Source organism: Phoca vitulina, unplaced genomic scaffold (genome assembly GCF_004348235.1).
Source record: "Phoca vitulina isolate PV1807 unplaced genomic scaffold, GSC_HSeal_1.0 scaffold17, whole genome shotgun sequence".
NCBI lineage: Eukaryota > Metazoa > Chordata > Mammalia > Carnivora > Phocidae > Phoca > Phoca vitulina.
The window spans coordinates 8612990-8625318 of NW_022589720.1; the positions used below are offsets into that span (position 1 = coordinate 8612990).

The 12329-nt window shown below is 44.3% G+C and overlaps 1 protein-coding gene across 5 annotated transcripts in view; it reads right to left on the bottom strand.

Annotated features, from left to right (window-relative positions):
• The window catches only part of CTNND2 (catenin delta 2), an 887227-nt gene that overhangs the window by 92906 nt on the left and 781992 nt on the right, over positions 1–12329 (bottom strand). For 3 of the 5 annotated variants that reach the window (XM_032415365.1, XM_032415366.1, XM_032415367.1), the window contains exons 16-17: positions 8061–8135; positions 6827–6977 (exon numbers count right to left, since the gene is read on the bottom strand). In XM_032415365.1, coding sequence (XP_032271256.1) covers positions 6827–6977; positions 8061–8135 — 226 coding nt within the window. The remainder of the gene's footprint in view (positions 1–6826; positions 6978–8060; positions 8136–12329) is intronic. The other 2 variants (XM_032415368.1, XM_032415369.1) reach the window with 1 other exon arrangement.

Below are 12329 nucleotides of genomic sequence, written 5' to 3' on the forward strand. Positions count from 1 at the left end.
ATCCCAGGGTCCTGGGATCGAGCCCTGCATCAGGCTCCCTGCTCAGCTGGAAGCCTGCTTCTCCCTCTCCCAATCCCCCTGCTTGTGTTCCCTCTCTGGCTGTCTTTCTCTCTGTCAAATAAATAAATAAAATCTTAAAAAAAAAAAAAAAGACAAACTTTGAGGAACCACTTCCTGAGTAATATTTGGAATGCTTCTTCTTGGAGGTGGAGACCCTGCTTTAGGTATCTCTTTATTTCCCTGAAAACATGCTCTCATGATTACAGAATTGAGTAAAAATGTATCCTAAAGTTTGGATGAAGATCAGTACTGCCAGGTTGACAATTCTGTGGATAGACATCTCAGGAAATTCAGTTGTGAGATCACTAATTAAAAGAAAATATTTACAAAACTGTGCAACATTCAGGACAGTACAGATATAATGAAGATATTCCCCTTTTTTTCCTTCTAGTTTTCCAAAAGAAAATACACTCCTCCCTAGGTAACAATCTGGCATGGAGGAGGTCATTCTATTGACAGAATTGACTATCTTTTTCTTTATTCAGTTTTTATCTTCACTTAAAAGGAAGTTTTTATATTGTCCTTTAAATATAACCAGCAACCACTGTCTATAAACGTCTTTACAGTGGTCAGATAAAATCTTTCATCTGAATATTTAAAACATTGTGGCAAGAAAAAAAAAAAGCTAGGAAGGGAATGTCCCCAGCCCCTTGGCCTCTACTTCCCTAAATGAATGAAAAGGATAGTCTGAAAACCCCAAAAGGGGAGAGAAACAGCAATGGGTTACTGCTTAAATAATAATTAACTCCCAGGCAAGAAACTACCCTTATTTTGTTCATGATTTCATTAGTGTGGGAAAGTACCACTAGGTACACCCGGAAATATGGGGCTCCTTTCTCCTCCATCTTTCCTGGTGGTTACCTGTGTTTGGAGCCAGCAGACTCCTGTAAGGAAATGGCCCCCTTCTGACCCCAGAGTAGGTCAAATTTTGTCTGGCGCTCCCTCAGAACTTGGAACCGAATGAAAGCGTGTTGCCTAGACAGAAGCTCAGCTAGCTAATGGGGTGAGGAGAAGGTTAGTTTCATGAGAAGAATGGGTCTTATAAGACGAATGTGTGGGTCAAAGGAACATTCTTATAGATCATCCCAGATATGGGACCCAACCATCCAAATGATAATCAAGGGAAAGGGTCATGCAAAGCAGAGGATGAGGTAAACTAGGGAAGGGCCAGGTTCATGAGGCAGTGGAAGGTCCTTCTCTTCAGTCCAGGGAAGTATGTAGGGGAGCGGGGAGGATGCTTCCAGATCACCTGCCAGAATGTGTGGCAAGCAGCCACGGCCCGGGAAGCGAAGGGAGGGTGCTCCATCGCTCTGCCAATACAACCCGAAGGGGGTGCAGTCACTCTGCCAACACGAACTTCTGGCAGTGATCAAGGCACACACAGAAAATGGTACTGTTTCCTACCCAATCTCAAGCCTCTTTCCGAGAGGCAGCAGAATGAGTTTGAGCTTGACAAGAGTCCTGGATTTCAGGGAGCGTCTAAGCTGTCTTTCTATCTATTCCCTGGAAGCCATGGAAAGAGGCTGAAACAGACATTTCCCCTACCCCTTCCTCTCTCTACCTGGGATTCCCCAAACCGCCTCCAGATCATTCTTCAGAAAAAATACCAGTGTTTCTCGCCCATCAGCGAATTAGTTCAGCAAACATGTATTGAGCGCCTGCTATGGGCACAGCAAAGTGCTAGGTCCTGCAGGACATAAAAATAAATATGGTACCTGATCCCTGTCTCTTATCTCATTAGGGGAAGATGAAGTAGATACACACAAAAACCTAAAAGACATTGCAAACCGACAATTACACAATGGAAATCTTAAATTAAAATGTTTCCTATCAGCTAGGTACTACCCACCTCTGCTCTGAGTTCAAGGAGTAGCCTACATTGGGAAGGCCACCCTGAGCTTAGTTTGGAATGGCGGGTGGGAGGTCGTTAAGTGCGTAAGTGGGAATGACGGTACAGAATCTGGCGTGGCTGAAGAATTCATGAAAAACCATTAGAAATAAGAGGCAGTTTGGGGTGGCATGGGCGGGGCCTAGAATGTGGCACCAAGGCATCCACAGACTAGATAATCTTGCCTGTTGGGAAACCTGGCAGGGCCTGTGTTATCCATAGCAATGGTTTTGATGTAGTCTTGATTTTCTGGGCTGTCTGCAAATGCAGCAAAACAAAACAGCACATTCAATGAAATTACTCTCTTGAGGATTATTTTCCATGGATGGATAGCAATGGGTTAATGACCAGTGTTTGCCAGGTGATCAATCTCTCTCTTGTCTAGTGTTTATACACGTTTGAAGTTTTTATTTTTTGGAGTTTCCTTTGTTTGTTGGCAGAGAAGGTAGAGATTTGGCTAAAATAAGTGTCTGCCATCTTTATCAGGACTGGCAATGTGCCAAAATGGATGGCATTTTATTATACTTGCTAAAGGGATATAATATTGTTTGCTCTTTTCACTGAAGCTAATTATTACCATTCTTTATAAAAACCTCTCTGAATGATGAAATAACACTTCACTCGGATAATTAACATATTTGGGAGGCGGCAAAGAAATGTATGCATGTTCACTAATTTGGATAGCTGCGCCACATCATTGAGAAGAACAAGAAGGTCCATCTATAGACAGAGAGAGATAAGTAGATAATACTTATTGCCCAATGGCAGAGACAGACACAGAGCCATGGAAGCTCATATGACAAGAGGACATTCCTTTTAGATGATCCTCATTAGAGCTGAGGGGGTAGGAGGATCGTTGTTCAACAGTTTCCCAATAATGGAATCCCAGAAGATGAACCATGTCTTAACCGAAATGTAGCAGCAGCTCCTCCCCCATCCTAACTAAAAGAACCATCTCCAAAGAGTTGTGATTTAAACTGAAACCCTAAACCAGTGATGGGAAAAATGGGGTTTCTTCTGCAATTGTGAATGTCTGCATACACCAAGCAAATTTTAGGAGGAAGATGAACAAGTTTTTAAAATGATTTTCTTTAATTAATATAAAATGCTTTCTTTTAAAGTTTAATTTAATTTGCTTACTTAATGTTTTGCTGATTGGGGTTCATTTTAAGATGATGGCCAGGCAGGAAAAAATTTACTTTTGTCATTTATTCAGTGAAAATGTATGAAGTCCCTACTATGGGTCCAGGCACCCTTCTAGGTACATGGACTACTCCAGTGAACCAACAAGACAGAACTCCCTGCCCTTGGTGGGCATACTTTCCAGTGGCAGGAAGATGGACAGCAAGCAAGATAAAGAAGTGTTGTGTTATATATTAGGAGGTGACTGGTGCTGGGGAGAGAAGCAAAATGAAGAAGGGGGTGGAATTTAAGACCGGGGGCCAGAAACTGGAATGTAAAGCCTGAGTGGGATGAGAATAGAGGCTCAAGGACACTTGGAGAAAGAGGACTGCAGGCAGAGGGAGCGGCCAGTTCAAAGGCCCTGAGGCAGGATCATGGCTCACGTGATAAGGGAACCTCGGTGAACCAGTGACCGCAGCATGCTCGTGACAGCGAGAGGGGAGAAGGCGAGTGTGGACGGGAACCAGAGAGCTCGATCAGGCAGAGCCATATCTGCGCAGCAGAGATTTCACTTACCCTGGGGCGGACAGGAGATGAGACATGCTCTGGCTAAGGTCTTAACAGGACCATCTGGCTACTGCGTAAAGAGTGGACGGTAGGGAGTGATGGCAGAGGCAGGGAGACTGGACAGGGGCCAAGGTAATAACCAGGTAGGTGAGCAGTGATGGGAGTTTGGGGAAAAAAAAGCACTGAAGATGAGAAGTGGCAGGTTCTGGGAGAATGCAGAAGCGTGATCAGACTTGCTGACAGAGTGGGTATGGGGACCGAAGAGTCAAAGAGCCCCGCAAGGTGCCGAGTGTGGCCCAGAGCAAAGACACGCTGCCGTCTGCTGTTGGGGGCAGACTGCGGAGGGACTGGGGTCGGAGGGAACGTTAAGGAGCTCAGGTCTGGAGATGTATCTGGGCTGCCTGAGGGATATCCAGTGGAGATCCTGGACAGACGACTGGACCCTGAGGTGTGGGATTCACACCAGAGACATCCACCTGAGAGTCATCAGAATACAGGTGATCTTTAACACCCTGAAACCATAGGAGGTCACCAAAGCTTTGGGGGAGAAGTGATGGAAAAGAGAAGTCACTGTTGCTGTTCTTTGTTCAAAGACACTGCAGCTTCCTTTTCAATATACAAAGTTCTGTATAGCATTTCCTATAAAAATCACTGTGTTGATACAGCATTTCAAGTAAAAGGCCTGGCAGAGGTCACATCTCCTTTCTCCTAGATAGAATAGAAAGGTGTGTTGTTGTTTTTGTTTTGTTAAGTTCTGCTTTTCTCATTCAAGGAAAAAGTTATTGATTCCATAAAGTCGGTGACTTGGATATTTTCACTTCTATTTTTAAACGGCTGGCTCCCTTTCCTGTCTGGTGACATTTGATAGTAAAGGCTTAATTTAACACGGGCAATATGGAGCTCCAAATGTTCCTGCCTCAGAGAGAGTACTAGATAACTGGCTTCTGAGAAAGAAGAGATGCCTGCAAGCTAGAGAAGCAATCAATAGTTCCCTATTTTGTTATATTTTAATCCACCAAAAGAAATAAAACACCAAACACACAATACCTAGCAGTTAGTATACAGGCAGCAGACTGATGAGCTATTGATTTTTTTCCCCTCCATTTTACATAGGAGCACTAGGATTTTATTGGAAGCCCCATCTGTCCCGTCTGAAACGACTATGTAAGGAAAGGAAAAGCGGATTTGGAGAAGGTAACCTTCTGAGTTAATGGCCTGGTTTAAATATACAAAATCCACAAACAATTTTTAAGTCATATTCAAACTAAGTATACATATCAAATTGTGAGTTTATCTTTCATGCCTTATCATAGACTGCGAGCTTAACAAAACCACTGCATTTATTAGACACAGATTTGAAGTCCGGTTCCCTGTAAATAAATAAATGGATGAAGGCCCGAAGATACTTTTGTTTTTATTGGAGGATATGATGGGTATTACGAAATGGCAGAAAAAAAGTGGCTGGTTTCCAGATCCCAAAATGGCTTAGCACGCCGCGCTCAGGAATGAGGACAGCAGAACTAGACCCACGTATTTATGTGACATCTGTGGATGAAATTAGGACCCACACTTGGTACTCCAACTGCCCCAGGAATGGAATCTTGCTCCTTTGCCCATGCTCACCTGCTTCCTCCCTTTCCCCCGGCCCAGAGGCTGCATAGCGTGAACCTTTGGCGTGGTGGGTGGTCCAGCTCCCTGCTTCCTGAACTCCACTGACACCTGTTACCTGTAAGCAGGCTTGCCAGGCTTCACGCTGCACCGACCACAGACACTACTGGAATCATCTCTTTAATTTCAGATGCCCTACCAGGCGGACAAATGTCTGTGGGGAGGCTTGTGCCTCTCCCTGGGCGGGTCCCTTGGTTGACCACTTCTCCACGCATCCATGGCCTTGGCCTGGGATCTTCTCATCTGCAGAGGGAGGACCCAGGAAGCCTCTCCGACTTGGGCTCCTACCACTCACTCTGCGCCAGACACATAAGACCCCTTGAAGATGTTGACCCCACCGCATGGCTCCCAGCTTCCCCACCAGGGGCTACTTGCAGAAGCTTCTCCTTCAGTTTGTTTGTACTCCCCCCCTAGATATCCACACGACCCACTCTCACCTCCTTCAGGTCTTTGCTCAAATGTCACCTTTCCACAACTCCTATCTTGACTTTGACCTCCCAGTTAAAACCACAAGCCCTAGGCTGAGTGAAAGAAGCCAGACACGAAGGCTCGCATATTATATGATTCCATTTACATGAAAGATCCAGAATCGGGATGTCTGCAGGGACAGAAAGGAGACTGTGGCTGCCAGGGGCTTGGAGGAGGGAAAATGCGATGCCTTCTTAATGGCTATAGCGTTTTCCTTAGGGCGAGGAAAATGTTTTAGAACTGGAGTTGTGACATTGTGAAAATGCTAAATACCATCGCAATGGTGCACTCCAAAGTGGTGAATGTAATGTTAGGTGAACTTCATCTCAATGAAAAACACTTGCAGCCTCACAATTATAGTTTCCTTTACCCTGTGGAAGTTTTCTAACACACACGGGGTTCATGTGTGTATTTTGTTCGTTGTACCTCTCCCCTCTCCTGAATGTAAACCCCACGAGGGCAAGGCTTCCTATCTGCCTGGCTCACAGATACGCTCTCTGGGCCTAGAACAGGCCTGGACCAAAGGAGGTCATGGATAAATATTTGTTGAATAGATGACTATATGACCTCCTGAATGCTTCATTAAGAAAACATCCTTCCTATTTCTTGAATAGCGAATTAGAGGGAGATGAATCTTTTAAAATAGGATTCAAGAGCCGGTGTGGTCTAATCCATAATGAATCTTAAAACAGACAGGGGAAGAGGTGTGGCGTGTATCCATTAGAATTCCAGTTCACCATGTGGAAAGCAAACAAACAACTGGACAGAGATTTAGAGGCTCAGGACAGTGGTATCCAGTGCTGAGCATTGTGGTCCTTTTTAATTTGCAAGGATTAGGAATGTCAACAAACGTCGCATTTTCCTCTGAATTCTAAAGGATAAATCAGTGCATTGGATTTAAAGCAGAAGGGACAGCTGGGAAAACGCGGCCTCTAATAAACGCACTATTTCTGCAGGTGCAGATGTCCTGCCTATGGCTTTGACCACATGCACCCCGCCAGGAAATATTTTCTACTTAAAATCTGAGTTGCTGTGAATTGGGAGAGAACGTACCAATGAGCTCCTTGTTTCTGACGTCCAAGGCCATGTTCCGGAGTGCCGTGGCCACCGCACACACCACACGGTCGTTATCTATTCGAAGCAGCTCCACGAGGATGGGCAGGCCTTTCTCTTTTCGGACAGCAGCCCGGATATAGACTGACCACTGCAACAAGAGGGAAGGCAAAGACCTTAGAAGCCGAGGGGGGGAAAACCCTATCAGCAAATAGCGCGTGTGGGTTTTCAGACTGCTGTTTATAGGAGCCAAGAAGGTTGAATTATCAAGACCTAGTGGTAGGATGGGTTCAATGTGGTAGGCACGTACTGAAATGTCTTAGCTTTATCTTCTGCCTTCTGTGTATGATAGAGGTTTCTGGCTTAATCAGGTAACCGCGCTTCATCTCTCTGCTGCCAGTGTTTGCTGTCCTTGACTTGGCAAACCCTTTGCGTGACGTGCGTGCTTGATGCTTTCAGATACGGAGGTGGAGGACAGGAAGGGCTGGTTTTCGGCGGGAAGAGGAATAAAAAAGGACCCCAGAAAAAGTAGAGAATGATAAAAGGTCGAAAGTAGATAACTTTTTTTTTTTTAAAGAGACTTGTATTTGGAGGTGGGGCATGGAGGTGAGTTGGCAACCATACTGCCAATATGGTCTTGGCTGAATAATAATAAGGAAAGGGGTCAGAAAAAGGTAGGGGTGATGAGAGGTAAATATGACATTTAAAATTTTAAAACCAAGAGTAAAAATTGTAAGAGAATTTCAAGAAAACATTTAGATCAAAATGTATTATGTCTAGGGCCATCATTCAATGTCCAATTTATAAAGTAAGACAGTTTGTTTACAGTAAGACAATTTGTTTTGGATTGGTGGTGGTTGGCTTTAATGTAACACAGCTAATCTTACTACTGAAATGTACTTGCAACAGCAGCATGACAAAGCATTCAGATTCATTTAATGGAATGCAGGTAGGCCCAGACTTTCTGGACATTTGTATATATACTTTATACTATTGTATGGTGTTCCAGAGAAGAGTGTGCACTATAAAAATCAAGCAATATAAGGGTTTTTAGTCTGTTGCAATTTCATTCCCAAGCTGAGAAAATGACATTCACGACATGAAGTTCTGGATTCTTCTGCGGCAGAGTCCTCCAGCAGACCACCAAAGGTAGAAGAAAGTCCCCACCCCTCCCCCACCAGGCCCCTCCATCCCCCTTCCCCATTGGGGCAGGCACCCCAGAGCTGGCTCTCACCTGTGGCAGGCAGGGAGCCCCCTCTGGCAGTGAACGTAGGGCATACGCCATGCCTGCCACATCCTCAGCCCAGCCCTGCATGAAATATGAGATTAAAAAAACACACAACTTCATCCTGTCCTACGTCAGAAGTCATATTCACATAGTTTCTTATCACCATCAACTCATACTGTCTGTTTTTCTCCTGCACCCACTCTGTGCCTCAAGCTCTAGGAAGCCTGAGGGGGTGGGGAAGCAGAGAGAACTCACTAAAGCACCTCTTACTTGCAATGAACTATTTCACAGCCCCACTCTCAGGGAGCAAAGAAATCTATAGTCAGAAAGTCTTAGACATGGAAAAACCTCGAGGTTTGGGAGCTGCTTATTGGAATTTGGGTGTCTGGATGAGATATCCCCTCCGTGGGAAGGACCTTCATGAAGACAGCACAAAACCTCCTTTAGTGTCACTGGAAATTTCACTTGCAATTTGACATGCTGAGATACGATTTTCATCCACTTCCTCCACTACCTGTGAACCTTCTTGTCTCCAGTGCCTGGAAAAAACTAGAAACCTGAGCTTACGCAGCCCACTCATGGTTGGCTTTCTTCCCTAAAACTAAGAAGGGAAGCTAGAAAAAAGAAGAGAAGGGAAATCAAATGTAGGGTCAACGTCTACATATAGTAAGATGAACATCAAACATAAACTTTAATGCTGGGGAGATATTCGGGACCTTTTAAGAGACCACAGGGAACGTTCTTGGTAACTTGAGCAGGAAGCATAAGCCCTAAGAGGACCTCTTTTGCAGTAGCACTTCACTCCAGGCCCGGGATGCTAGATTGTACATCAGTGATCTCATCTAGTTCCCCAGGGCCCAGGGAGGTTGGCATTAGTTAGTCTTATTCTACAGATGAAGAAATCTAGACACAAACATGTTAAATAATCTGCCCACAGGGGTCACCTGTGCCTGGGCCTGTTACTCCACATCTGCTTCTCTTTATGATGCTGAGGATACTCCCTCCTTTGCCGTCACCTCTCTCTCACCTCATCCTCTGTGCTCAGTCTCCCAGATGCTGCCTTGCCCTCCCCTCCATCCTTCCCAACGTAGACAGAGGGGAACCTGGCCATATCTGAAATGAGCCAAGAAAGGAAGGCTCTGACTTCGTTTTATCTTCTTAGAAGTTCAGCTATTACATCCCTCCCATGTTGGATGGAAAGATGACTTGGTGTTTGGAAAACAGTGACAACGCTTTAGCTTTCTGGGAAGTGATTTTAGAGTAATAAAAAATGCCTGTGTATGGCTGAAAATGTATATGAAGTACAGATATGCCTTTTTGGAATGAGGAAATGGTGAACAGTGGTATGTTCTCCCTAAGGGGAAAGAGATAATCAGATAATGGATGTGATCTTACATTAGTGATACACAGACAGTAACTCTTATTGTGAAACATTTAGTTCTGTGGGTTTGTAGGTAGAGTTGACTCTTGAACAACACAGGGATTAGGGACACTGACCCCCTATGTGGTCAAAAATCTGTGTAAAACTTTTTACTCCCCCCAAATTTCACTATCAATAGCTGCTGTTGACCTGAAACCTTACCAATAATGTAAACAATAGATTAACACATATTTTGTATGTTTTATGTATTTATACTATATTCTTATTATAAAGTAAACTAAAGAAAAGAGAATGTTATTCAGGAAATCATAAGGAAGAGAAACACATTGACAGTACTGCTGTATTTATTGGAAAAAAATCCATGACTAAGTGGGCCTGCACAGTTCATACTCATATTGCTCAAGAGTCAACCATATATGGAAAATTCCCAATATTGGCTCAATATGAGACAACTCAGAATAAATTATTTACATTTCACTCAAGACATGTTGCAAGTTTCCACAAGTTTTCTTGACATGCAAAGCTAATGTGACAGTGATGGTTTCTAAGTAGTCTTGGAGTAGATCATGTGTAACCCATGTGTGTAACCTACATGAAATCCAGCAAGAAGGAGTAAAAGGGTCAGTGGCTGAAAGAGAGAGAAGTATTCAGGAAATGGGGACTGTTTCATAGGTGCCCTCAATACAGAAACACAAAGCTCATACACAGGTTTTCCAGAAGGGAAGTGAGTTGCCTTGGAAAGCATGGCAGCCTCCGTGGTGGTGGAAAGGTGTATGGGTTGCTAAGAGTTTTGTAATAGAAACAAAAGTAGGAGTATCACTGGCATAAGAATAGCTGAACAAGAGAGAAAAATGTATCATAACTCATTGTGGTTGAGGTGGAGATCTCTGGATGGGACCTTAACTTTCTGTAAGTGGAATGAGAGCACTGAGCATGCCACTCTAGAGGGAAGGGCGTGGACCAGGATGCCTTTAAGAAAAATGGTTCATGAGCTGAAGAGAGGATGTTTCACGATTCAAAAAGAGAAGAAGGAAGAGGGGAAGGAGGAAGAGAAGGAAGGGGAGGAGGAGAATGACGAAGGAAGATGGAGGACAAGGAAGAAGAAAAGGAGGAGGATCTGGTCCAGGAGAAAAGAGCACAGACATGTTTCAAATTGTTCCTGGTGACATGCTTTCCCAATGATGATCTCAGGAGAGTTATGAGCCCTCAAAATATTTCAGCAAAAACAAACTTAACAATTAATCCAATTGTCAGGTACTCCTCTAATGACTTTATATGTATTAACTCACTTAATCCCCATCTCAACCCTATGTGGTAGGCACTTCAGTTACTTCCATCCTTTACAGATGAGGAAAGGGAGCCACAGCAAAGCTTCACAGCCTGCAGATGCTCGGCCAGGTCTTGAACCTAGAGAGCACTGTCCCAGGGTTGGGTTACTTGACCATCATTCTCATCTGCCTCTCAAAAAGGCAGTGTAAGTTATACACATCTGCACTCATAGTTGATATAATCCTTACAAATGCACCAATTAATCTTGGCTTAATAACTGATGTTATTACTTTGGACTTGCAATAACCTATTTGGCACACCTTGAAACTCTTGAGTTAAGGAGTCTTTGAGTGCTGTCAGTGGAGCTACTGGACATTTCAACTTAGTCTTGAGAAGCAGCTTGCCCCGATTTAGCAGACCTGATACAAGAAGTTGTCTATAATTGGAATTACAAAGAGAAACGCCTTGTTTGTGTCAGGAAAGGATCGCTTCTACACATGTGATGGGACAGCAGTTCAAGCTACTAAAAGCTGTTTCTCCTCCTCCTTGCTCATAGCTCTTCCTGGAGAAAGGCTCCATCATTATTTGGCCCAATGACAACTGCTATTGTCAGGACGGGACAGAGCACAAAGCAGTGAATGCTGAGTTTTGTTGGATTTTTTTTTAAGATTTGATTGATTGATTGATTGATTGAGAGAGTGTGAGCAGGCGGAAGGGCAGAGGGAAAGTGAGAGAGGCAATCTCAAGCAGACTCCATGCTGAGCACAGAGCCTGACACAGGGCTTGATCTCACCACCCTGAGATCATCACCTGAGCGGACATCAAGAGTCGGGCGCTCAACCAACTGAACCACCCAGGTGCCCCATTGTGAACAGTGTGGACAGTGCCTGACAGGGTTAAGGAGCGGATGTGGCTGCATCTTGGGGGAGCTTAATAGTTGGAGGGGTAGGTGTGGGCCAGGAGAGACCCTTGGACCAGAGACAGTCCATCACCAATTGTCATATCCCATCTGAGACCCCAACAGGACAAGGAAGTTTGTCCTGGATGAGAGGTGGCTTAGGACAAGAGATGACTCCACACTGAGAAATGGATACCCAATCCCTGTCCCCTGCAGGGATATGCCTGCAAGACATGCCCCCCCCCCCCCAAGTTTAGCATCAACTGCAGGGGGCAGGAGAGGATGAAGGCTGACAAACATCAATATGGCTAAGTGTTAAGCCTGAAGAGACTGAGAAATAGCTGCATACTATTGAGTTTACCTAGAAATGTCTAGATGGTTTGTTTTCTTTTTTTCCCCTTTTTGTATTGGACAAAATGAGAGGTCAGAGACGAACCCAAACTGAATTACACAAAGAAAGTTACACGAGTTTTTGTCCAATAATGTTCCTTGTTGTCCATATGGAGAGCTTGGTAATAAAGTGAAGTCAACACCTTCTAATGCTTTCAACTCAGACTACATCAATCTAATGTGGATCTCAGGAGCTTCATTTTTAAAGATTTTATTTATTTATTTATTTGAGAGAGAGCGAGAGAGTGTGTGCGTGTGCACACGCACATGGGGGGAGGGGCAGAGGGGGACTGAGAGAGAATTTCAAGCAGACTCCCTGCTGAGCATGGAGCCCAGT